This window comes from Kogia breviceps, chromosome 3 (assembly GCF_026419965.1).
Source record: "Kogia breviceps isolate mKogBre1 chromosome 3, mKogBre1 haplotype 1, whole genome shotgun sequence".
NCBI lineage: Eukaryota > Metazoa > Chordata > Mammalia > Artiodactyla > Physeteridae > Kogia > Kogia breviceps.
In genome coordinates, this window is record NC_081312.1 from 185,224,004 (window position 1) to 185,250,992 (window position 26,989).

At 43.6% G+C, this 26,989-nt stretch overlaps 1 protein-coding gene across 18 annotated transcripts in view; it reads left to right on the forward strand.

Moving 5' to 3' along the window:
• The first annotated feature begins 1,078 nt into the window (after positions 1–1,078).
• Positions 1,079–26,989, forward strand: part of ARHGAP12 (Rho GTPase activating protein 12) — a 119,824-nt gene continuing 93,913 nt past the window's right edge. For 6 of the 18 annotated variants that reach the window (XM_067030514.1, XM_067030517.1, XM_067030518.1 and 3 more), the window contains exons 1-4: positions 1,132–1,222; positions 17,790–17,828; positions 19,498–20,252; positions 26,429–26,485. In XM_067030514.1, coding sequence (XP_066886615.1) covers positions 19,569–20,252; positions 26,429–26,485 — 741 coding nt within the window. In that variant the 5' untranslated portion in view covers positions 1,132–1,222; positions 17,790–17,828; positions 19,498–19,568. Of the gene's footprint in view, positions 1,223–17,789; positions 17,829–19,497; positions 20,253–20,783; positions 20,839–26,428; positions 26,486–26,989 lie in introns of those variants that run through there. The other 12 variants (XM_067030515.1, XM_067030516.1, XM_067030519.1 and 9 more) reach the window with 8 other exon arrangements.

The window sequence follows — 26,989 nt, forward strand, 5'->3', positions numbered from 1 at the left end:
TTCTAAAAGGAGACTATCGTTCAACTTTAGACCCCCATTAGATCCAGATCCAATGGCATCTTCAAGCATGAGGTGAAGAACAGAAAAGAGCCAGTTCCAGAGAGTAGCTCTTGAATCACAGCCTGGCCTTTTTTCTTGTATTATTAAAATTTCACCCCGGCCATAACAGATACGATCAACAACTGGTTACTAATGAATGGTTTCTGCGGTCCTAATACAGATCAGTTAGTTTTCTCAGTCGGTGAGTCTCAGAGTTTAGAAGGAGCCTTCGGACTTGTCAACATGCTCCTTTGACAGCTGAAGCGAGAAGGCTGAAGTGACAATGGCTGAAGCCAGGTCTCTCTCGATTCTCAGGCCAGCACAACTCCCGCCCCCGGATCCCCACGGGAAACCTTTTCACGCCTCTGACTTCCGGAGTCTGTGCTGCCATCCTTCAAGCGCTACAAGCTGGGGTGACTTCGGGCAATGACACCGTGGCCCCCCCGGGGCCTGCACACTGCAGGCCGGTAGACGGGTGAGCGGTCAGGCTGCCCCGGCGCCGCCCGCCCGCCCGCGGAGCGTGCGCGCTGGCCCCCCACTCTGCCCGGGTGGTCCCGGGGAAGGACAGCTTCGCAAGGACCGGGTCAGGGATCTGGGCCTCCAGCGCTGCGTTCCGTCCCGCTGAGGTCGCGTGCTGACTTTTCCCGAGCCTCCCCGCGGGATTTCCTGGCGCGGGAACGGCTGACCGACGCCGGCAGCGCTCCTAGCGGGCCGAGGGACGGGTCAGGCCCTCCTTTCCTGGGCCCCACTTCCGCCACGCCGCGCTCGGGCCGTCTCCCGCGCGCCCATCCCACGTTTTCCCCACGAGCGCTTCCTCGGCGTCTCCCACTACGCGTTTACAAGGCGCCGCCGCCCCCTCCGCCAGGAGCTCCGCGTGCCCGCCGCGCCCCTCCCTCGGCCTCCCCTCCCTCTCGCGGCTCCGGGCCGCCGGTCCCCCGCGCGCCCTCCGGGCCGTCACGTGGCCCCGCCCCGCCCCCGTCACGTGGCCCCGCCCCACCCCGCCCCCGCGCCGGCGCGCTCCGACGTGCCCTGGAACTCTGTCTCCCCGGGAGGGCAGCCTGCGGGGACGCGCCGGCCGCGGCCGTCGCCGAGTGAGCGCCCTTCGGGCTCCCCCGCCGCCGCCGCCGCCGCCGCCGAGCTGGGCCAGGAGGGAGCCGCCCCCCGCGAGGCCGCCGGGCCCTCGGTGAGGGGGGGGGGGGCGGGCCGCGGGCGGAGGGCAGGTCGGGGCGGCGCTGCACAAAGGCGCCCGGGGCCGGGGCTGCGGGGCCGGGGGAGGCGTGTGCGGGTGCGCGGCGGCGCCGGGGTGCGAGAGGTGCGGCCGTGGGTGCGGCCGGCGGGGTCGGGGCGCGGGGCGGGCGCGGGGCTGGGGGCCGCTGCCGGCCGGTCGGCCGACGGGGGCGATGGGGTTTAAATGGCTGGAAGTTGAGGCTCTTCTGCCCCCCGGGTATCCAGACTTCCTGTGAGAGGGCAGTGCCCGCCGCCCCGCCCCGCCCCCAGGAAGGAGGGTGTTGGGTTTTGTGTGTGTGTGTGTGCGTGCGTGTGCGCGTGTGCGTGTGTAAAAGGCCGGCGGTGCCGCCCTCCTTCCTGGCTTCCCGCCGCCGCCGTGCCCGCTCCGCCAGCGCTGCCGGGGCTGCAACCTCCCTCCCCCGGGAGCCGACCGGGGCCTCCCCTCGAGGGCTGTTGACCGCAGCACTGGGCAGGCGGGGCCCTACAGCCCTCAGAGGTGCCCCGCCCCTGCTCGGTGGGCTCTTGCTCCTTTCCAGCCCCTTCTGCGAGGAACCTCCTCCGGGTCCTTGAGTTTAAAGAATGCTGTGCACTGTCGGGGGTGGTGGGTTGTCTTCTAAGTATGACTGTCTTTGACGTGTTGCGGCTGAAGGTACCGCAGACCTTTTGAGAGGAAAAGGCCACAGGGTCATCAGCCCTGAGAAGGGCACGGCCTCCCGGCGTTCTCGAGGCGTGTGAGGCGTTTTCCTTCTGACTGCAGCCGCAGTTTTCGATGCACTTGCGAAGGCGAAAACAAAAATGTTCAGAGCGTAGCTTTATGAAAGTTCTGATGTCTTTCCAAGTAGAGTGTGTGTTGTCGGTAGAGCCTGTTAACACTCGTGTTGCCTTATGGTTAATCATGACGCGAGGAGGTAGACTATTGAGCAATTACTCACATGCTCCTAAGGGGAGGTGAAGTAGACAGGAACGAGCTTTGAATGAGGAGTCGCTCGGGTTCAGATTCTGCCCCCCGGGTCTGAAGGCGAGATCTTGAAAGACTCTTGAATGTTACAGTGAAAGGTAGTTAAAACAAATGTCCAGCTCCTAGCCACGCCTCTTTCCCACTTAAACGCTGGGAAACGGAGGCCTGGAGGTGTATGTTGGTCCATATCCAGTGTTCTTTCCTGATCCGCAGGAGGGTGCGTTACAGGATGGGGCATCTTTGTCTATCTTTTGGTCCCAGTAGACAGTCTGGCTGCTGGCTCCAGTATTTTCTCTTTTTTTTTCTCCCTGTTTTAAAAATTCCTTGGAAATGTTTCACAGCAGGGATTTGGGAGCCCGGAGTAGTGAGCCGGGCTCTGAAGACTTGACCCTGAGTGGGGCACCCCGAAGAGCCAGAGAAGCTGGGCATGTAGGTGTGACCCGTGGTTGCAGGTAGTAGCTCTGCTGCTCTGGGGGTGGGGGGCTCTCTCTCTGGGGAAAAATGAGTTAAATACAGTCTAAGGTACCAGATTACGTGTGCATGCCCCAGTACTGGCTGATAGGTTTCTATTTATACTTGATTAACGACAGACGTTGGAGAAGATTGCTAACTCACTGATTCTTTTTTAAAAATTAATTAATTAATTAATTTTTTGTCTGCGTTGGGTCTTCATTGCCGCGCGCGGGCTTTCTTTAGTTGCGGTGCGCGGGCTCCTCATTGCGGTGGCTTCTCTTGTTGCGGAGCACGGGCTCTAGGCGCGCGGGCTTCAGTAGTTGCAGCACGCGGGCTCAGTAGTTGTGGCACGCGGGCTTTAGAGTGCAGGCTCAGTAGTTGTGGCACATGGGCTTCAGTAGTTGTGGCTTGCAGGCTCAGTAGTTGTGGCTCGTGGGCTCTAGAGCACAGGCTCAGTAGTTGTGGCACACGGGCTTAGTTGCTCCGCAACATGTGGCATCTTCCCGGACCAGGGCTTGAACCCGTGTCCCCTGCATTGGCAGGCGGATTCTTAACCCCTGCACCACCAGGGAAGTCTCTCATTGATTCTTAATATGATGCCCTCTATAGAATAGTTGTCCATATATAGTCAATATTTTATATACCTTTAGATTTTTCAAATTAGTGCACTAGTTGTTGTGACGCACAAGTGAAAATATGTAAATTCTGCAGAAAAACAGTGTATTATTTGTAGTCAGTCATTTGGCTTTTCTTTCATTAATTAGAAAATATCTGCTGAGTGGTTTTTTTTAATAGGTTGACAGAAAATGGGTTTTATGAATGTAAGTTCTTTAAGTAATGCAGTTGACATTTCTGAGCACAAAAGGGTAATAAACAGTTTAAATTAATTCAAACAGTGAATGTGGTGATGTGTAAAATTACTAAGTGGTAGTACTGATTTTTGCTTATCTGAGAAAATTGGTACTAGGAAAAAGCAGCTAAAGGTAAATCTGCCTAAAATGGGCATTACAGTTTTATCATAGTGGGAGAGAAAAGTGAAATTAAACGTCTGTTTTATCTTATATTTAACAATTTTAGTCATAATTGCAAATACGCACTGCTTTGTAGAATGAATCAGACGTGAAAAGGCAGGATGGTACCACATAGCATCATTGTGCTTCAAATCATACTTTTCAAATCATTCTCTTTTGAGAAACCCATTGGGCCACTATCTTTGTGTTTCTTATCTTCAATTGGTAACTGTTCTAATTGTGCCACATCCTCATCTGTGGATGGCTTTGCAGTGATTCAGCCATTTTGTTATTATATTGACTTAATATTTTGCAGTTTCAGTTTGCAGTTGAGCAGCTTTTCATTTGAACTGAACTGCCAGACACTGATGTCTCTAAGCACCCTTGCTCTGTTGATGATCTAGTCCTTCTGAGATTTCTGTGTGCATGGGAATTACCTGAACTTCTGACAAGCCCCAGATGATACGGGTGCTGCCCGGACTTCAGACTACTGCTGTCCAATAGAAATGTAATGCCAGCCACCTGTGTAATTCTCAAGTTTTTAGTACTCACATGATAGGTAAAGTTAAAAAGAAACCACGAAATAAATTTTATTATCATTTTTGTCTACATGACATCTTCAAAATCCCATGTGTATTTGACACTTCCAGCACGTCTCAGTTTAGATTATCCATACTTCACATGCTCAGTAACCATATTTGCCTGCTGTGTTGAACAGCATGGTTCTGGAGTCTAGAATCCAGATCAGTGCTGTTCTAAGTGTGTGTTCAGATTGGCCCTATCAGCAACCCTTGGGAACTTGTTAGAAATGTACATTTTAGGGCCCCCTCTCAAACCTGCTCTCATTAGAATATCTGGAGTTGCAGTAACTTGCAGCATATGACTACAAAATGTATATGTGATGCTTTGGATGGGATCCCAGAACAGAAAAAGTTCACTGGGGAAAAACTAAGGAACATGGACATTATTAGGTGTCATTATTTGTTCATTGAATTTGATGAATGTACCATATTAATGTAAGATGTTTGTAGTAGGGGAAACGGTGTACAGGGTATATGGGAACTCTGCTGTCTTTGCAGTAATTCTGTAAATCTAAAGCTCATCTAAAAGAATGTTTTTTTTTTTTTTTTTTAAAGAAGCTCTCCAGGTGATGCCATCTTTCACTAAAAGTGAGAAGCAGTGATCTAGATCGCTAATATGACCTGCACTACTGCAGCCTGGGTGGGCAGGATGGAGGCTACTGTTAGGTCCCGTAGGGTAATAATGGTATATTTTTTTTTTTGCGGGGGGGGGGCACGCCTCATGGCTTCGGATCCTAGGTCCCTGATCAGGGATCGAACCCAGGCCCCCTGCAGTGGAAGCGCAGAGTCCTAACCACCGGACCTCCAGGGAAGTCCCAATAATAGTAGTTTTGTAATAAGAGCTGAAACTTATAAAACGCTTAGCATGTGCTAGGGATTATACCAAGTACTTTACACATATTTACTCATTTAACTCTCCCAATATGTGATATATACCATTAGTTAGTTCCTTTTCACAAATGGAAAAAATACTGAGGCTCAGAGAGGTTAGATGACTTGTCTTAGGTAGCAAGAGGCAGAAACAGGGATGTTTGAGGAGGGACTAATTTAATTTAAAAGCAATCAGTTCATTTGTGAGTGTTTTCCTTCTTTACAAGTTTTGCTTCTTTGAGTAAGCATTGATTAATGTGGATGTTCTGTATCATGCCTTGTAGTTTACAGAGTACTTTTTTCTCTTTCCATTTTCACAAGGATCTTTTGAGGTTTGTGTTGTTTCTTTTGTTTTACAGATAGTTCAGGTGCTGAGGGCCTGAGAGCTACTACATGGCAAATCCTGATTTAAATTTCAGTCCTCCGACCCTGAGTTCTCTGTTCCTTTACCACAGGAGAATTCGGAATACATTTACAAGTTAGAGTGATATCTTTAAAGTAAATTGAAAATTACCTGTATTTTGCTGTATGTTACTGGTTTGTTTAAAAAAAATCAGTTTTGAGTTAAAATATCCATACAGTAAAATAAAACACTCAACAATAAAATGGGGTGAACTGCAGATGCGTACAAAGACATGAATGAATCTCAGAAGCATTGTTCTAGGAGAAACAAGCCAGACATGAAAGGCTACCTACTATATGTATATGTGCTTTTGTCTCCATTTGGCTTCCTTGAGTAAACTGTGATTAATGTCATGCTTTTTATCACGCTTTATAATTTACTAAGTACTTTTTCATGTTTTCTCTACCCATTTTCACAGGGATCTTCTGAAGTTTGTATTGTTTCCTGTTTTACAGATGAGTGTATCACAGTTAGTTTAGGCATATTCACCAGTTGATAGGCCTCTGGGTCATTTCCAATTTCTGGCTGTTATGAATAAAGCTGTTATGGATGTTCATGTAAGGCCTTTTCAAGGATTTATGGTTTCATTTTTCTTGGGTATATACCTAGAAGACGAATTGCGAGATCGTATGTTAAATGTATGTTTAACTTTATAAGAAACTGCCCAAATGCTTTCCAGAGTAGCTGTACCACTCTGCATTACCACCAGCAGTGAATGAGAATTCCAATTGCTGGTATCCTTACCCTACAAAATATCCTTTATATGTATGTAAAGCCATTCTAAATATATATAAAGTTGCTCTGTGGCCTGTGGGATCTTCCCCGACCAGGGCTTGAACTCGTGTCCCCTGCATAAAGCCACTGCATTATAAGGGTTTTGTCTTAACAGCTTTATTGAGGTATAATGGCTGTAAAATAAACTGGACATATTTTTAGTGTGTAGTTTGATGAGTTTGGACATATGAATAACTGTGCCTCTAAAATCATCACCATCATCAGTATAACAAACATATCCATCACCCACCTCCCAATTTCCTTGAGCCCAAAGGTCATTTGTTGCCCTTGTCCCCTGGTAACTATTGATCTGCTTTCTGTCACTATGTATTACTTCGCATTTTCTAGAATTTTATGTAGATGGAATCATACAGTATGCACTCTTTCTTGTCTGGATTTTTTTCACTCAGCAAAATTTTTTTTTTAACATCTTTATTGGAGTATAATTGCTTTACAATGGTGTGTTAGTTTATAACAGAGTGAATCAGCTATACGTATACATATATCCCCATATCCCCTCCCTCTTGTGTCTCCCTCCCACCCTCCCTATCCCACCCCTCTAGGTGGTCACAGAGCACCGAGCTGATCTCCCTGTGCCATGCGGCTGCTTCCCACTAGCTCTCTATTTTACGTCTGGTAGTGTATATATATATATATGTCCACGCCACTCTCTCACTTCGTCACAGCTTACCCTTCCCCCTCCCCGTGTCCTCAAGTCCATCTTCTGCGTCTGCATCTCTATTCCTGTCCTGCCCCTAGGTTCTTCGTAACCATTTTTTTTCTTTTCTTAGAGTCCATACGTATGTATTAGCATACACGGTATTTGTTTGTCTCCTTCTGACTCGCTTCCACTGAGCAAAATTATTTTGAGGTTCATCCAGTTTGTTGTGGGCATCAGCAGATTGTTCCTTTTACTGCTGAGTGATATCCTGTTGTGTGGATATTACACAATTCGTTTATCCGGCCGCCTGTGGGTGGACATTGGGTTGTTTCCAGTTAGGGACTGTTACAGATAAAGCCACTGTGAACATTCACATACAGGTCTTTGTGTGGACATGTGTTTTCATTTTCTTTGGTGACTACCTAGGAGTAGAATCCCTGGGTCACATGGTAGATGTATATTTCAAGCTTTTAGTTTGCATTTCCCTAACGACTAAAGACGTTGAGCATCTTTTCATGGGCTTATTTACCGTCTATAGATCATCCTTGGATGTGAACACTTTTCTGTTCCTATCTTTTGCCCTTTTTCAGTTGGGTCATTTGTCTTATTAATGGCTTATACACTTATTATATATTCTAGGTATGAGTTCTTTGTTGGAGATAAGTTTGTGTCTTAGACATTTGTGTCTATTTTCATGAGGGATATTGATCTGTAGTTTTTCTTTTTTATAACATTTTTGTCTGGTTTTGGTATGAGGATAATGCTGACTTCATAGAATGAGTTGGGATGTTTTTCCTCCGTTTCAGTTTTCTTTAAGAGGTTTGTGTAGAATTGGTATTATTGTAAAATTCACCAGTGGAGCCATCTTGACTAGGAGTTTTCTTTGTGGGAAGATTTTTAAAGGCGGATTCAATTTATTTAATAAATGTAGGACTATTTAGGTTATCTGTTTCTTCTTAAGCAAGCTTTGGTAATTTGCCAAAGGAATTTATCTGGTTCACTAAGATGTTGACGTTATCAGCATAAAGCTGTTCATAATATTCTCTTATCTTCCTTTCATTGTCTTTAGGATATGTAGTTATACCTCCCGTCTCATTCCTGATACTGGTAATTTGTGTTTCTTCTCTTTAGTTCTTGATCAGTTTGGCGAGAGGATTGTCAGTGTTACTGATCCTTTTGAAGAACTACCTTCTGGTTTCATTGATTCCCTCCAACATTTTTCTGTCTTTTACAGCTTTCTGCTCTGACCTTTATCATGTCCTTTCTTCTGCTTGCTTTGGGTTTAATTTGATCTTTATCTAGTTTCTTAGAGTGCAAGTTTACATCACTGATTTGAGATCTTTTTCTTTTCTAATTATGGGCATTAGTATATAAATTTTCTCTAAGCACTACTATAGCTGCATCCCACAAATTTTGAGCTGTCACCTTTTCATTTTCGTCAGGTTCAAATTTCCTGTTTGATTTCTTCTTTGACCTCTGAGGTATTTAGAAGTATGTTGTTTAAATTCCAACAACAAATTTGTGGGTTTTAAGATATCTTTTTATTAATTTATAATGTAATTCAGTTGTCAGAGAACATTCTACATATTATTTCAGTCTTTTTAGATTTATTGAGATTTGTTTCATGGCCCAGAATATAATCAACAAAAAATGTATGCTTAGGGACGTCCTTGGTGGTCCAGTGGTTAAGACTCTATGCTCCCAATGCAGGGGGCATGGGTTCGATCCCTGGTCCAGGAATGAAGATGCCACATGCTACACGGCGTGGCCAAAAAAATGAGACAAAAAAAGAGAAAGAGAGAAAATGTATGTTTATAAGAAGCTACTGAACTGCCTGCCTGTACCATTTAGAGCTCCCACTAGCACTGAATGTGTGTCCAGTTGTTGGTATCCTGGTCAGCACTTGATATTGTCTTTTTTTTTTTTTTTTTTTTTTTTGCGGTATGCGGGCCTCTCACTGCTGTGGCCTCTCCCGTTGCGGAGCACAGGCTCCGGACGCGCAGGCCTAGCGGCCATGGCTCACGGGCTTAGTTGCTCCGCGGCATGTGGGATCTTCCCGGACCAGGGCACGAACCCGTGACCCCTGCATCGGCAGGCGGATTCTCAACCACTGCGCCACCAGGGAAGCCCTGTCTTTGTTTTTTAAAAATAACTTTATTATAGTTGGTGGGTAGTGATATCTTGTTTTGGTTTTAGTTTGCATTATAGGATATTTAATGGTTTGTAAAATAATTTAAATGGAATAAAAATTAATAATCATGGAATTTTGTGGTATTTTTTTCCCCCCAGTAGAGGACAGAAACCTCCAGGGGATTGGTAGCAGTAGTAGTTCATCATTGTCTGTGTGCTACAGAAGTGCTACCTTTCAGTTTTCTAAAAGGTTGAATGTTTATTTGCCTTTTAATATTTACTTTGAAAGAGGATCTGTAAAAACTATATGAGGATTTTAGTGATTTTTATGATTTTGGGATAGACAGGTATAAGGTGATTTAAACCGCATTCTCCATTTTACATGTCCACCAGCAGTGCATAAGAATTCCAGTTTCTCCACATTCTCACCAACACTTGTTATTTCTGTTGTTATTTTTACAGTAGCCACCCTAATGTGTATGGAGTGGCGTATCATTATGTTTTTTGTTTTGTTTTTATAAATTTATTTATTTTATTTTTGGCTGCTTTGGGTCTTCATTGCTGCGTGTGGGCTTTCTCTAGTTGCGGCAAGTGGGGGCTACTCTTCGTTGCGGTGTGCGGGCTTCTCATTGTGGTGGCTTCTCTTGTTGTGGAGCATGGGCTCTAGGCATGCAGGCTTCAGTAGTTGTGGCACGTGGGCTCAGTAGTTGTGGCTCGTGGGCTCTAGAGCACAGGCTCAGTAGTTGTGGCGCATGGACTCAGTTGCTCCGAGGCATGTGGGAACTTCCTGGACCAGGGCTCGAATCTGTGTCCCCTGTATTGGCAGGTGGATTCTTTTTTAAAAATTTATTTTATTTATTTATTTTTGGCTGTGTTGGGTCTTTGTTGTGGTGCATGGGCTTCTCATTGCAGTGGCTTCTCTTGTTGTGGAACACGGGCTTTAGGCGCGTGGGCTCAGTAGTTGTGGTGTGCAGGCTCAGTAGTTGTGGCTCACGGGCTCTAGAGCGCAGGCTCAGTAGTTGTGGCACATGGGCTTAGTTGCTCCGCGGCCTGTGGGATCTTCCTGGACTAGGGCTCGAACCCATGTCCCCTGCATTGGCAGGTGTATTCTTAACCCCTGGGCCACCAGGGAAGTCCCTGGCAGGTGGATTCTTAACCACTGTGCCACGAGGGAAGGCCCTATCATTGTGGTTTTGATTTGCATTTGATTTGCTTATTGACCATTTGTGTATCTTCCTTGGGAAAAAAAGTCTGTTCAGGTCCTTTGCCTACCTGACTGTCCTTATCACAATTTAATTTGAAGTAGATTGGCATAATTTAAGCATTATAATGAGTACTTTTTTCTTTTTTTAAGTAAGTTGCTGATGTCTGACTAGAACTTTGCAGTGACCAGACCATAATGATCACTGTACTTGTAGCTGTATTTGTCTTTGTTTTGTGGACTGTATCTTTTTTTTTTTTTTTTTTGTGGTATGCGGGCCTCTCACTGTTGTGGCCTCTCCCGTTGCAGAGCACAGGCTCCAGACGCACAGGCTCAGCGGCCATGGCTCACGGGCCCAGCCGCTCCGCGGCATGTGGGATCCTCCCGGACCGGGGCACGAGCCCGTATCCCCTGCATCGGCAGGCGGACTCTCAACCACTGCGCCACCAGGGAAGCCCTATATCTTTTTTTAAAGCATGGGCTTAGGTAAACATTTGAAAGTGGTTGAATGTAAATAGTCATCTCCGAGATTAAGACGGTGGGTAGCTGTATAGTTTCAGAGGAATATCTGAATGGGTTGGGCTGGTGGTTAATGCTTGGGTAGCCAGTGGAGTTGTGAAGTGAATGGAGTTTTTCTTCTAAAGTGAATTGTTAGAGGATTGGAAATCCTATTAAACTACTTAAAGACCAAGATTATGATTTTCTCCTTGATACGTAACAGCTTGTGTAATGGTGTGGACTGAGACCCTGGGCATATGGGGTTGTTACCACGGGCAGGGTGGGCGAGATGCCACAGAGGCAAGAGGAAGATTATGTGAACTGTAAAAGTGTTAATTTCTTTTTTTTTTTTTTTTTTTTTAGCTGATAATTTTATTTTAGTTATTTATTTTTTTGGCTGGGCCACACGGCTTGCGGGATCTCAGTTCCCCGACCAAGGCCACGGCAGTGAAAGCTGGCAATCCTAACCACTGGACCACCAGAGAACTCCCTTAGCTGATTATTTTAGAAAGTTCTTAGTGAGATATTAAAATATGGGACTCAGGTGATGAGGATATAGGAGGCAGAATCCATTGACTAGAGTGCATGTAGCAGGGAGTAAAGAGCTGAAGAATGTAGAGGCTGAATGATGATTATAGAAGGCTGGTTTTAAAGGTTAATGTGGAGCTATTGTTGTATCGGTAGCTTTTGATGACACAGAATGTGAAGGAAAGGGAAGTTTAACCTATGGGTTCAAGAAGAAGTTCTTTTTGTTCCTTAGACTTTTTACTGATTATGCGTTTTTTACCTTTAGGCTATCTTGTTATCCTGCATCATCACATTAAAACTCGTAGTGTGTGCAAGTGAATCCGAGGGGTTTAAAAGCCAGTTTAATAGTTTTTGGTCTGAAGGGCTTGATCAGGGCTGCTTTCCTAAAGTACTGAATTTGTGAAATTTTTTGGAATACAGCACACGCCTCACTTTCTGCCCTATGTCAGTTGGGTCAGTAGTTACATTTCCACGTATAAGAAGAGATCATTTCAGAATGATTTGGAAGCTGTAACAACCAGTGATAATGGAGAACTCCTAATACCTCTTAAATAATTGTAATTTGTATTGTGATGAGAAAAGCAGTGTGTAAAAGTAAAGAACAAAAGAAATGTAATTTTGTTTAACCTATTTAAAGGTGGGACAACATAATGTAAGATATGTTAATAGGAATATCAAATATGCATGATACCACTTTTAATTTCAGTTACTATTTAAGAAGACAGTTGTCTAATGATAGGAAGCACTTAAATCAAGTAGTAAAAACCAGGTGGGGAGAATGTGTCACTACAGGCTGCAGGCTCACCTTGTATATTTCCTGCCCCAGCCCTTGAATCAGTCATTTCTCCAAAGAGACTCGGTTCCTTTATTTGGAGAATGGTATTAGAAACCAAATCTGGGTGCTAGGTGTGCTTTTTGCTGCCAGGGTGTCATTTTTACTGACAACAAGGATCTGTGTATGGTGTACTAAGCAGTGTATAGACATATACCTGTAATACTTCTTTATGTACTCATTTGTATCTGTGGTAAGCTAAAAGTGAGTTCATATTTCTATCTCCAAGTCTAATGTGTTACCCCAGGACCATTCTAGCCTTCTCCCTTGCTTGTCTATAAATTCATATTTCAAACTTGGGAAACTTGGTGCCCACATCTGCGTTCTGTGTATTTAATTACTCAAGTCCAGTGTGTGTACATGTATAGCAGTATCAGAATTTTTAATTCATACCCCCATGGGAAATGCTTTTTATGTGTTAGAACACAGTACCTATGTGCAGTTCCTTTATCTATGTTCTTATAAACCTCACTTATTTCCAGAGTGAGTGAGGTCAGCCATCTCCATTCAGTGAGGTCGCTCCTTATGTGTGTGATACCGTTAGACTATCTTGTCACGTCTGCTTTCCATCCTGCGATTCCCCCGACTTCCTAAATAATTGTTTAGAATTTGCAAACATTGAAGTTCCTGCCTGTGTTGTAAAGATTAATCGGTTTTGACAAGGGTATAATGTCATGTGTCTGCCATTACAGTATCATACAAAATAGTTCATTGACCTAAAAGAACCCCCTGTGATTCATCTATGGAATCCCACCCCCCGCACTTTGTCCTAACCCCAGCAATCACTGTCTCTGTGGTTTTGACTTTTCCAGAATGTCATATAATATAACCATTCCGTATGTGGCTTTTTCAGGCTATGTTTTTTCTTTCACTTAGCAAAATATATCTAAGATTCATTTCTGTCTTTTCGTAGCTCAGTAGCTCTTTTCTTTTTATCACTGAACAGTATTGTAAGTCTGGCTGTCTCGCAGTTTATCCTTTCTCCTATTGAAGGACATCTTGGTTGCTTCCCGTTTTGTGCAGTTATAAAGCTGCTCTGAGCATTTGCATGCAGGACTTTTTGTGGAAATAAGATTTCTACTCATTTGGGTAAATACCTAGGGGTGTGATTGCTAGATTGTATGGTTAAGACAACATTTAGCTTTGTATCAATGGAAACGGTTAAACTGTCTTCCAAAGTGGCTGAACCATTTTGCATCCGCATCAGCAGTGAATGCAAGTTCCTGTTGCTGTATACCCTCATCAGCATTTGGTGGTGTCAGTTTTTTTGGATTTTAGCCATTCTAATAGTTGTACAGTGGTATCTCATTGTTTTAATTTGCAATTCCCTAATGACATAATGTTGAGCAGTTTCTCATGTGCTCATTTGTCACCTGCATTATATTCTTTCATGATGTCTTTTTCAGATCATTTTCGATTAAAGAATTTGGTTCTTTTGAGTTTTAAGAGTTCTTTGTATATTTTGGATAAAAGTCTTTCATCAGATATGTATTTTACAAATATTTTCTCCTTGTCTGTGGTTTGTGTTTTCATTCTCCCAGCACTACCTTTCACAGAGCAGAAGTTTTAAATTTTAATAAAGTCCTATTTAATTTTTTCTTTCATGGATTATGCATTTAGTGGTATATCTAAAGACTCATTGTCAAACCCAAGGTTGTATTTCTTCCTTTTTAAATTGGAATATTTTCTTCACTCTTGTAACAATCCAAGAAAAATTTCTTACGTCCACCTCCTTTCTTTTTTAAACAAATTAATTAATTAATTAATTAAGTTTTGGCTATGTTGGGTCTTCATTGCCATGCGTGGGCTTTCTCTAGTTGGGGCGAGCGGGGGCTACTCTTCGTTGCGGTGCGTGGGCTTCTCATTGCAGTGGCGTCTCTTGTTGCAAAGCATGGGCTCTAGAGCGCAGGTCAGTAGTTGTGGCACGTGGGTTCAGTAGTTGTGGCATGCGGGCTCAGTAGCTGTGGCTCACGGGCTCTAGAGCACAGGCTCAGTAGTCGTGGCACATGGGTTTAGTTGCTCTGTGGCATGTGGCGTCTTCCTGGACCAGGTATCAAACCTGTGTCCCCTGCATTAGCAGGCAGATTCTTAACCACTGTGCCACCAGGGAAGTCCCTACCTCATTTCTAAGAAAGACTTGATGGCACAAATCTTTCTGAAATACTCCATGCAAATATCATTTTTATTAAAATATGCTTGCTCTCCCAAGTGCTTCTTTTGTTGTTTCCTCATTTTTGTTTCATATTTCAATCTGGTTTTGAATTTCCTTTACCATTTTATGCTCGGCTGAGTCTTCTACTGCTTTCCAGTTACAGGATTATTTCCTGTCTCCTCTCTGCTATTCCTACTTTTGCTATTTCTTTATGACCGGAATCGTTTATAATAGCAGTGAGTATATTTTGCTTCTGTTCTTTAGACCTAAAGATATATTGTATATTCTATATGTTTTTATTCTTAGAAAACAGGGATCGTGCATTAAGAAAAAAACCTTAGGTGCCCTGTCATGGCCTGTGATTTCTTGTTAGGTGTACAATCTACAGAATTATTTGGTGGAATAATTTCTTATTGTGGAACTTATGCTGGAGTTGTTTTTAACTTTTTTGTTGTGCTTATTAAGTTTAATTGATTTCCTTTAGTAGAGGGTTGTTTAGGGAGTGTTAATTTTAAACAAGTACTTTTAAAGCTACTGGAGGACTTGGTGTCAAGAATAGGTGCTTAAATTGTGGTATTTTTAAGTGGGTTAATATGTGTGTGAGGCTATATTAGCATTTTGTTGTTCATGGTGTTAGAATTGCTAAATATGTTGTACATGTATTATCAGACTTAAATTGTAAGGGGACTTAAATTATTGTACATTTATCCCAGTCTTCCTAAGACTTTGTTTACTTGTTTACTTTTTGATGTACCTGGTAAGGATCTCATGCTGTGAGATGTAGTTGATTAAAGCAGATGTCCTGGGGGAAGAAGGTAACATTTGCTGGCTGTGTAATTTGTGCTAGGAAAGAAAATGAGAAAAATTGGTAGACGGAAAGGAGGAGGCCATTAGATTTTAAAATAGCCTGGTAGAAATGAATCTGACTTCGGGGGGTGGGGGAAGAAGTAAAAACTGTAAAAAGTTGTGTGTCTCTGGGTGTGTCTGTTCTTGTTGAAGCTTGAGGAGGAGGACCACTGGGAAGAGGCTTTTCACGCCTCAAAGAAAAGCGGTGGTTGTTACCGAACAGTAGATGTGCAACAACTCTATCCCTCCCGGTGGCTGGGTACTTAGTAGTTGTGTGTGTGTGACGAAACAGGGTGGAGGAGTGTGGTGATAAGTATAGAATATATTTCAGTTGGAGAAATGTTGTGCTCGGAGGGTGTTGTAGTTGAACAAGATTCTAACCGAAATACTTGAGAGGTTAAGATAGTAGGGTAAACAGTGCTCAACCTCATCTAAAGAGAAGAATCCACAGTGCGGGGAGGGATAAATTAGGAGTTTGGGATTAACATACACACACTGCTCTGTATAAAACAGAAAATCAAGGGACTTGCCTGGTGGCGCAGTGGTTAGGAATCCGCCTGCCAGGGCAGGGGACACGGGTTTGAGCCCTGGTCTGGAAAGATCCCACATGCCGTGGAGCAACTAAGCTCGTGTGCCACAACTACTGAGCCCGCACTCTAGAGCCTGGGAGCCACAACTGCTGAGCCCGCGAGCCACAACTACTGAGCCCGTGCGCCTCAAGCCCGTGCTCTGCAACAAGAGAAGCCACCACAGTGAGAAGCCCGCACACTGCAACAAAGAGTAGCACCCGCTCACCGCAACTAGAGACACGTGTGCAGCAATGAAGACCCAACACAGCCAAAAAATAAATAAACAAAATAAGATAAAAATTAAAAATAAAAGAGATGATCACTCTTAATTTAAAAAAATGATAATCAACAAGGACCTATTGTATAGTACAGGGAACTATACTCAATATTATGTAATAACCTATAAGGGAAAAGAATCTGAAAAAGAACATATATATATATAACTGAAGTGCTGTGCTGTATACCTGAAACTTACATGATATTGTAAATCAACTATACTTCAATAAAAAAACTTCAAAAAAAAAAAGAATCCACAGTTTGGGGAATAGACAAAGAAACAAACCAGGATTAAAACCACAAACATTTGTTTTAATACAGCTTATGTTTTTAAATAAAAATAGGCAGCATATGTTATTCACATACGTGCAGATAAATTTCCCTTAGATCAAAGTTTTTAGAGCTACCCCACGATTAGTTTAATTTTATTTGAATCTGTAGTTTATAGTAGGGCTTTTCTCTTCATATTTATTTTATCTAACTTTTCCTAGACCTTGGATTGTGATAGATAATTCCTGCTACGTGACTTTCTAGAAGTTTATTATTTCAGTCGTCTCGGGCTTTCCAGTTCGTTTCCCACCCCCATCCCCGTATTGACTAGAAACCTTTTCTCAGCTCCGGTTACCCCTGTACCCACTCTGGCTCATGTCATCTGCCTTGTATCAACTACCTGTTCTATCTGGATGTCTTTCGACTGCTTCTCCGTCTTTCTCGTCCTCCCACTTCTCATCTCCTTTGCAGTGCTGAGGACTTCAGTTTGGGTGTCCCATGTTGAGCGTGGTGAAACTGACTTACCGTTTTCCCTGGTTCCTCTTCGGTGGGGAAGGTGTGGTCATAAAGGCTGACACTGAGAGGCTGGGCGTGGACGCCGCCAACCTGTGCCGGCTGCACCCCGTGGCCTCTCCCCTGCTACCAGGAAACCGTGCAGCTTACTCCTTACTCTTCCTACTTCCCTTTTCTCCACGCCTGCGGATCAGTGTCTGAGCAGTTCTGGTGCACCTGAGCTCCTGTAGCCTTCTGTGTATTCCCTGACTTGTTTCAGTATCTGCCAAGATGTTTCGTAAGTTATACTTCCTGGAAAGTAAACGAAAAAAAACATCACCTGAGGATAAGTATTTCAGTGTGGAATTTTGAAAAGTTGTAGTGAAAACCTTTTATGTAGGTAAAAGGATTAAAGTTCGTAGTGACTAATGCCCTGGTAATGCGTGAAAGTAAAGGCTGATTGCTGTGAAGCTTAGAGTTTCTATGTACTGTGTCGGGAGAGACCAGGCAGATTGCGCAGGGTCGGGTAGGTTTGGATGTGATTAAGTTTTCGGCACCTGTTAGGACACTGAGTGGATTTGTTGTTGTGTGTCAGTAGTCGCCTTTGATCTAGAAGAATCTCTCTCTCTCCTTCATTTTTCATGAAATTGAGTTTTTGAAGAGTTCATGTGTGTTTCTCATAGAACGTCTCACATTCTGGGTTTGTTTTTTACTAACGAGTTTACAAAAGTTGTTTCTCATGTTATTAGAAGTTTGAAAAGATATTTCTGTCAGGATAAAAACTAAGGGCGGAAATGAGGTTGAAACGAAGTGGAAATGAAGTAGGAGGGGCAGTGGTAAAGTGTACTTTGTTTGGAGGGCGGTGCTGGACACCGTCGTGATATGTAAAATTGTACTGTGTTCCTTGTAGCTGTTGTGAAAAAGTTATGCTTCTAAAACGGCGGGCAACATTGCATTCTCAGCCTTCTTTAAGCGGTCCCGGTTAAAGTTAATGAACTTTATTATTATTTTTTCTATAGGTTTAAATGTAAGACTGGCTGTTTAGTTCTCCTTCTAAGGTAAGTTTTTTATTTTTATTATTTTTTTTGAAACAACATTACTATATTAAATTTATTATTCAAGTAGTTTGTCTAGAAAGTAAATTTCAGTTGCTGAACTTGGATGCCTAACTAGTTATCGCCTGGGCTTTGTCTGTTGCAGAGGATGTTGACCCTGGGGGCGTGGTGGTTACTGCACACATAGTGTAAATAGTGTCGTGCCTGGTACTTAGGTGCTGAGGAAGATTGGGAGGCTACGACGTGACCTTGTGGGAACATTTCTGGTACATCTCACTAGTCAGAGTTACTCTGGTTTGCCTGAGGATCCTGGAGTGCTGGGTTGAGTGTGTTTTCCTAGGGCTGCTGTAACAAAGTGCTACCAACTGGGTGACCTAAAAACCACAGAAACTTATTCTCTCCGTGTTCTGGAGCCAGAGGTCCTCTGTGCTCCCTCTGAAGGCTCTAGGGGAGAATCCTTCCTTGCCCATTCCAGTTTCTGGCGGTTGCTGGCGTTCCTTGACTTGTAGCTGCTTCACTCCCCATTTCTGCCTCTGTCTGCACATGGTTTTATTCCCTCTGTGCGTCTCCTCTCCTTGTCTCCAAGGATTTGGGGCCCACCCTAATCAATGTGAACTCATCTCAAATTGATTGCATCTGCCAAAACCCTAGTTCCAAGTACGGTCACATTCACAGGTCCCGTGTTAGGACTTAGACATACCTTTTTGGGGAACACAGTTCATCCCACAGTAGTTGGGGCTCGACTTGAATTATAGCAAAATTGAGATGCTGTGATCATTCTGAAGCTTGCATGCTGTGTTTTATGAGGTGCTAAAATATTTGGAACTGTAAAAGTGAATCCTAGGTTTCTCAAGCCATTTTAGGGCTATTTCTAGTAGACTTTGCATGGTGTGTGTGTGTGTGTGTGTGTGTGTGTGTGTGTGTGTGTGTGTGTAAAATTTACAAATAAAAAGACTGGTTATTTGCTGGGATTTGTGGGATTCAGGTTAAGGAGGATGTGGTTGTCCTGGGGTGGATGTAAGAGGAAACAAAAGTAAACTAGCAGGTTTTTTTTTTCTGTTTGTGTGTATTTTGCCTAAAAATAACAATGCTGCTTTTTAATCAGTTTATATTAGAAAATGAAACATGTATTTGGATAACTTTTTTTTTAAGCTCACTAATGCACTTGATCATTTTAGAAAATAAAGAATACAGGGTCAGTGAATGAAATTCAGGGTCATTGAAATTCAGCCTCAGCTTCAAAGAGGGATTTTGATAAGGCGTACAGTGAACCTAGAGCAGTGCCTGGCCTTGGTAAGTGCCTTATGTGTATTAGTTATTGTTCGTGAGCCTTTTTAAGAGAGTGAAGGAGGTTTGAGGTAGTCATGAAAGGAAGGAAAGTTCTTCTCGCCTCTTATTTTTGATAGTCGGACGTCTGGTTGGTGAGCGTATTCACCATTCCAGCCGTTGGTTCAGTTTTGGTCATAAACGACTGAAAAATGTAGATTTTACAGTTAGAATGAGAACATTTGTAACGCAGGACCATACATACAATATTAGACACATGTTTAATTTCTGAGTTTGAGATTTGAAGGTAATGTTCTTTATTCTATGATGCTTGTGAATGAATATTAAAAATCCAGACTGTGTTAACTTTTTTCTTCATTCTCTTCCTTCATTGAAATAAAAATAGCCGTATTGATCCAACAAGCCACAGAGCCATAATGTGGCAAAGCGTCCTTTTTGAGAGGTGAATGTTACGGAATGAAAATGGCTGACAGAGGTGGGAAGGTTGTCCCAGGGCAGGTGTATATTGAAGTGGAATATGATTACGAATACGAAGCGAAGGACAGAAAGGTCGTGATAAGGCAAGGGGAGCGATACATCCTGGTGAAAAAGACCAACGATGACTGGTGGCAGGTGAAGCTGGATGAGAGCTCCAGAGCGTTTTATGTGCCTGCCCAGTATGTGAGGGAGGTCGGCCGCAGAGCCCTGATGCCGCCTGTGAAGCAGGCGGCGGGGCTGCCGGATCATTCTGCGAGACCGATGCAGAGTCTCCACCGTCGGAGGTCAACGGAAAATGTGAACAAATTGCCCGAGCTTTCAAGTTTCGGAAAGCCGTCGCCGCCTGTTCAAGGCACAGGTCTTACTCGTGATGCCAATCAGAATTTTGGACCCGGTTATGTTCCAGGTCAGACTGTCAGCCTCAGCCTGGACCTGACCCATAATAATGGGAAGTTCAACAGTGACTCACACTCTCCCAAAGTTTCTGGCCAGCATAGGACACGGTCGTTTGGTCACTTTCCTGGTCCGGAGTTCTTGGACGTAGAGAAAGCTGGCTTCTCCCAGGAACAGTCTTGTGATTCAGCAGGAGAAGGCTCGGAACGGATACATCAGGATTCAGAGTCCGGTGATGAGCTTAGCAGCAGCTCCACTGAGCAGATAAGGGTAAGACTGAAAGTGGATGATGGAACACTTGTGCCACCTTCATAACCATTTAATTATACGCGTTACTATTTTTTAATTTTTGAAAATTTACTTTATTGAAGTATAGTTGATTCACAGTGTTGGGTTAGTTTCTGGTGTGCAGCAAAGTGAATCAGTGAATCAGTACACACACACGCACGCACGCGCACACACACACACACCCCTTCTTATATTCTTTTCCATGATGGTTTATTACAGGATATTGACTGTAGGCTCCCAGTGCTCTACAGTAGGACCTTGCTGTTTATCCATTCTTAATTATAGGTTTTATTTTAATTAAAATCTTTATAAGACTTAAGAATTGTTTGTTTTGCCTTACGTTTTCAGAGTACGTGGGTTTATCCCAACTGAGAGAGACAGAATATGTGAACTGACTTGTGGCATGATGGAGGTTCACTTTAGGGTTTCTCTAATTCTTTTTGTTCCTTTATAGGACTAGAACTGCCAGAAGTGTGGACACTTTTTTTCCCCCTCTCTATTGATTACCCATTACGTGGAAAGGATTTACTTTGTTTATCCAGGGATGATATTTCTTTTACTGGAAAAAGTATGTTTTCTAGCTGCACTCATTTTGATTTGTTTTCACTAAGTCTTTAGGTGATAATGGATATAAGAGGAAAAATGTCACAGGAATATTAACTACTAATACTAACTCTTGTTCTTTGAAACTTGTTTATTAACTTTGAATATTAAATATATATATATCAAGAGAGAGAATGCACAGACCTTTACCTCTGCTCATGTACTTTTTGTGTCTTAAGTGTCTTGCATTGAATATTAGCCTTGAAAAAATTTTGCATCTATGGTTTGATATCCCCCCCTTACCTAACTTTATTTTGAGATTACTTGGTGTCAGTTTGTCAAGTAAAGTGATTTTGAAAGCACATGCGTGAAACTGAAACTTGAATGTGTATAGAAAAGTTTAATTTTTAGTGAATTTGATAACTTTTGGGCCTAAAGCTCTGTTGTAAGATTTATTCATCAAATTAAGTCAGTGAGGCTGCTCTTAAGGTGTGGTCCGATTGTGAAGGAACTAGTATGTTCATTTTCTTTTATAGGTTTTAATTTTTCTTGTGACGTTTTGAATGGAGATAGGAAAACGGGAAGGTTCTTGAGAAAAACTTCTGATACTTGAGATTGAGGCAGTTACTGTCAGTTTATCATCGTTCGTCTTAGTCTTTTCTTCAGTCCTTACGTGATACTTTGATGTAGAGTATTTCTTTCGTGTGTCCTGGAATTTTTCTGTATGTGACTGCCTACGTGTTAGTTGGACTTGGGAAAGATGTGTTCTCTCTTCCGTCCGGCCGTCGCCGCTGTCTCACGCTTGAAACGGCGCTTTACGGGGAGGTCCGCCAGCAGCCCTGTGTCCTCGTCATTGCGCTCGTCTTAAATCCACTACGTGGAAGGTCAGGGCCCCTAACCTCTCCCGGACTGTGTGGGGATCCTGCTCGATTTCTCTAGCCAGACCTCGTCCTTGCTCTTCGTGGCAGCTGTTTCAAACCTTTTCCGTGGTATTCAGCTCTCTGATTCACCTGCTTTTCCCTGCTCTCTTAGCAGATAGTCCTGCCTTCTGCTTCACGGCAGAAGTGACAACCATGGGGTGGGAACTGCTTCTGCTCGGGGAGGACACATGCACAGCAGTTAATCGAGCTGTTCCTTAGGTTTGAATCCGGGTCCATGTCACTCCCCGGCTGAGTGACATAAGTGGGGCCAGTTACTTAACTTCCGTGGGTCTCAGTTTCCTCCTCTCGACGTGGGGATCACAGGTGGGTTCCTGTGTACTTAGCATGCTTACAGCTGTGCCTGGCGCTTAAGCAAGTAGAGTAGGTATCTACTGCTGCTTAACAAATTACTCCCAGATCTCCTGGCTTAAAACAGTAAACATTTATTACCTCACAGTTTCCGTGGGTCAGTCATTCAGAAGCAGCTTAGTTGGTGGTTTGAAAGTCTTAGGGTCTCTCACGGGGTTGGTTTCTTATGAAGGCTTGGCCGGGGTGGAGCAGCTGCCTCTAGCATGGTCACTCATGGGGTGCTGTTTGGGCCTCTCTGCAGATGCTTGGATGTTGTGACTAGCTTTCCCCGAGACAGAGCCATCCAAGAGGGAACAGGGTGGAGGCTGCGTTGTCTTTTATGCCCTGACGTTGGAAGTTGCGCCCTGTCACGTCTTAGCGATCACACAGCTCGGCCCTGCTCGGTGTGGGGGTCACAGCACAGCCTGTGACTGTCGGGCTACGGGGCATGAAGGGGCGCCGCGGGGCTGGCTGTCGCAGCGCTCACTCAACGCCACAGAGCAGTCACTGCTGCTGTTCTCGTCGTTTCTGTTACAGTTGTTCCCACCGTGAAACCTGCAGGGGCACCAGTGTCATCAGTGATCTCCCCCCAGTACAGGCAGTGCGGGCATGGCATCTTCTGTCAATGAGTGGTCTCTTCATACTTGCCTTTCCCTCTTTTTCCCAAACCTTTTGCTAAACATTGTGTAGCGTTGTGCTCATATGGCTTTAGATTCATTATTTACCAAGGTTTTTCCTTCCGGATGTACATTTGCTCATGTTTTCCTATTTTAGTAAAGCTCTTCAGCAACACCTTCCCCTCTGAGTATCACCTTACCACTCTTTACTGGCAACTTCTGGAAAGAGTTGCACGTATTTGCTTCTTTGTGTTTGCTCATTTCCTGCTCATTCCTTAACCTGGTCTCATATGGCTTCATCACCCCACCTAAACAGCTTCTGCTAAAAGCTGCCCACGGTTTCATTGTTGATAAAGGTACAGACAGTTAAAAAATTTTTATAATCATATCATGATTACAGTGAACAAGATTAATAATCAAAAGGCAACTTAAAATAATTTTTCCCTGAGGCATAGCATATAATCACATGTGTAAATCGTCCTAATCTTAAACGTATGGCTTGATGGATTTGTGCTTACGTAAAGCCACGAGCCCCTTCCCAGTCAGTATCTACACCCTCCCCGCCGTGTCTCTGCTAGGAGATTTTCATTCTTCTGACATGTTAGTGCTGATCAGTCTTCTTTAATTAAACTTCCATTTTGAGGTGATTGTAGCTTCGTAAGCAGTGGTAGGAAACCATAGTGAGGGGTCTGCTGTGCCCTCTGTCCATTTACCTCCGTTGTAACGTCTTGCCAGACTGGACTGTAGTTTCACAGTCAGGGTGTTGACATTGGTACAGGAGAGATGCTGGGCGTTTCCATCAACATGAGGACCCCTTATGTTGCCCTCTCAATGGCCACACCCGCTCCCCTCCCACCCCCAACACCGCTTAACTGCTCACCACCACTAATCTGTTCTTCATTTTTATAATATTGTCATTTCAGGAATGTTATATAAATGGACTCACAGCCTGTGTAGCTTTTTGGGATTGGCTTTTAAAAAATATTTATTTATTTGGCTGCGTCAGGTCTCAGTTATGGCACGTGGGATCTTTGTTGCAGCGTGGGGGCTCTTCTTTGCGGCACGTGGGCTTCTCTCTAGTTGTGGCTTGCGAGCTCAGTAATTGAGATGCGCGGGCTCTCTAGTTGTGGCGCGTGGGCTTATTAGTTGTGGTGTGCGGGCTTAGTCGCCCTGCAGCATGTGGGATCTTAGTTCCCCAGCCAGGGGTTGAACCTGCGTCCCCTGCGTTGGAAGGTGGATTCTTAACCACTGGACCACTAGGAAAGTCCCCGGGATTGGCTTTTATCATATCCCACATAATTCTCTGGAGATTGGTCTAGGTTGTTGTATGTATCCGTGTTTGTTCTTTTTGTTGCTAACTAGTATTCTATGGCATGGATGTACCGTACTTAACAATAATTCACCCATTGAAGAATGTCTGAGTTTCCAGTTTTTGGCTATTGCAAACAAAGCTGCTACATATAAACATTTCTGCACAGGTTTTTGTGTGAACGTACCTTTTTTATTTCTTTGGCATAAATGCCTGTGTGTATAATTGCTGTTTAACTTTTTTTTTTTTTTTTTTTTTTTTTTTTTTTTGCGGTATGCGGGCCTCTCACTGTTGTGGCCTCTCCCGTTGCGGAGCACAGGCTCCGGACGCACAGGCCTAGCGGCCATGGCTCACGGGCTTAGTTGCTCCGCGGCATGTGGGATCTTCCCGGACCGGGGCACGAACCCGTGTCTCCCGCATCGGCAGGCGGATTCTCAACCACTGCGCCACCAGGGAAGCCCTGTTTAACTTTTCAAGAAAATTAAACAGCAACTATATAGCAGTTGCACGTTTAATTTTTCAAGAAACCGCCAAGCTGTTTTCTAGAGTGGCTGTACATTTTACATTTGTATCAGCAATGCTTGTGATCCAGCTTCTCTGCATGCTCACCAGCGTTTGGTGGTGTCACTTTTTTATTTTAGCCATTCTGCTAGGTGTGTAGTAATCGCTCTTGATTTTAATTTCCATTTCCCTAATGGCTAATGATGTTGAACATCTTTTATGTGCTTATTTGCCATCAATAGATCCTTCTCATTGAAATGTCTCTTCAAGGCTTTTGCCCATTTTTAATTAGACTTTTGTACTGTTGAGTTTGGAGATTTTAAAAATTTTTTTATTTTATTTTTTTACTTTTTATTTACTTTTTAAATCTTCATTGGAGTGTAATTGCTTTACAATGTTGTGTTAGTTTCTGCTGTACACCAAAGTGAATCAGTTATACATATACACGTGTCCCTATATCCCCTCCTTCTTACGTCTCCCTCCCACCCTCCCTATCCCACCCCTCTAGGTGGTCACAAAGCATCAAACTGATTAGAGTCTTTTTTTAGTATAGTCTAGATACTAGTCATTTGTCAGATATATAATTTGCAAATATTTTCTCCCAATGTCTTTTTGTCCTCTTAACAGTGTCTTTTGCAGAGCAAAAGTTTTTAATTTTGATAAAGTCCAATTTATTAATTTTCCCTTTTATGGATCAGGCTTTTGTGTCAAGTCTAAGATCTCACTATATAGCTCTATTAGTCAGGGTTCTCCAGGGAAACAAGCAATAAGGCGTGTGTGTGTGTGTGTGTGTGTTTGTGTAAGGAGAGAGATTTATTTTAAGGAATTGGCTTATGTGATTATACAAGTTGGCAAGTCCAGCACCTGCAGGGTGGGATGGTAGGCCGGAGACCCAGGGGAGAGACACTGTTGAAGTTCAGATACAAAGTTTGTCTGCTGGCAGAATTTATTCTTGCATGGGAGGTCAGTCTTCTGTTGTCTGTGGGCCTTCAACTGACTGGATGAAGCCACCCACTCTATTGGGGGTGGGGGGCAACCTGATTTATTCAAAGGCCACCAATTTAAATGTGAATTGCATCCAAAACACCCTCACAGAAACATCTAGAATAATGCTTCACCAAATATCTGGCCCAGCTGAGTTGACACACAAAATTAGCCATCACAGTAGGTTTAGATTCTAAATATTTCCCTCAAGTTTTTTTCCCCGTAAAAGTTTATAGTTTTACATCTGAATCTGTTATCCATTTTAAAAAAAAATAATTTTATTTATTTATTTATTTTTAGCTGTGTTGGGTCTTTGGTTTTGTGCATGGGCTTTCTCTGGTTGAGGGGAGTGGGGGCTACTCTTTGCTGCAGTACGCAGGCTTCTCATAGCGATGGCTTCTTTGTTGTGGCGCATGGGCTCTAGGCACGCGGGCTTCGGTAGTTATGGTGCACGGGCTTCGGTAGTTGTGGCGCATGGGTTTCGGTAGTTGTGGTGCACAGGCTTCAGTAGTTGTGGCACGCGGGCTTAGTTGCTCCGCGGCATGTGGCATCTTCCTGGACCAGGGCTTGAACCCGTGTCCCCTGCATTGGCAGGTGGATTTTTAACCACTGCGCCACCAGGGAAGTCCCTGTGGTCCCTTTTGAGTTTAATTTTTGTATGAGGTTAAATCAAGGTTCCCTTTTTTTGTCCCATGGTATCTGATTACTACAGTACTGTTTGTTGAAAAGCTATGTTTCCTCCAATAAATTGCTTTTACACTTTTGTCAAAAATCAACTGGCCACACTTGTATGGGTGTGTTTCTGGGCCATCTCTTCTGTCTCACTCAAAGACATGCGTGTCCCTCCTCTAATACCACACAAGCTTGATTACTCTAGCTATATAATAGTCTTGAAACTGAGTAGACTGATTCCTCCTACTTTCTTCTTTTTCCAAGATATTTTTGCTATTGAGGGCCGAAGAGGGGAAGAAGGTCTTTGCAGATATGATTAAGGTAAGGATTTTGAGATGAGGACATTATCCTGGACCTTGCATGCAACCACAGATGTCCATAGAGAGGCAGAGGGGCAGGCACCACACAGAGGGAAGGTGTGAAGATGGAGCAGAGGGAGGTCTGAAGATGCCAGCTGGGATTCTAGTAGGGATCATCTGTAGGGTGATTTGGGGAGTAATGCCATCTTAACAGTATTAACATTTCTTGCAGGCAGGTCTGGTAGTGCTGAATTCTCTCAGTTTTGTTTGTTCAGGAAAGTGCTTCACTTTGATGCATGATTTCTTTAGATACAGAGTTCTTGTTGGTGATTTTTTTCTTTCAACACTTGAAATATTTTACCCACTCTCTTTTTGTTTGCATGGTCTGAAACTCTTGTTCTTCAGTAGTTCAGTGTTTTTGCCTCTGGCTTCTTTCAAGATTTTCTCTTCATCTTTGGTTTTCTGCAGTTTGTGTGCGTGTTTTTTTGTATTTTGGTATTTGTGTAAGTTTTTGGTATTTATCCTG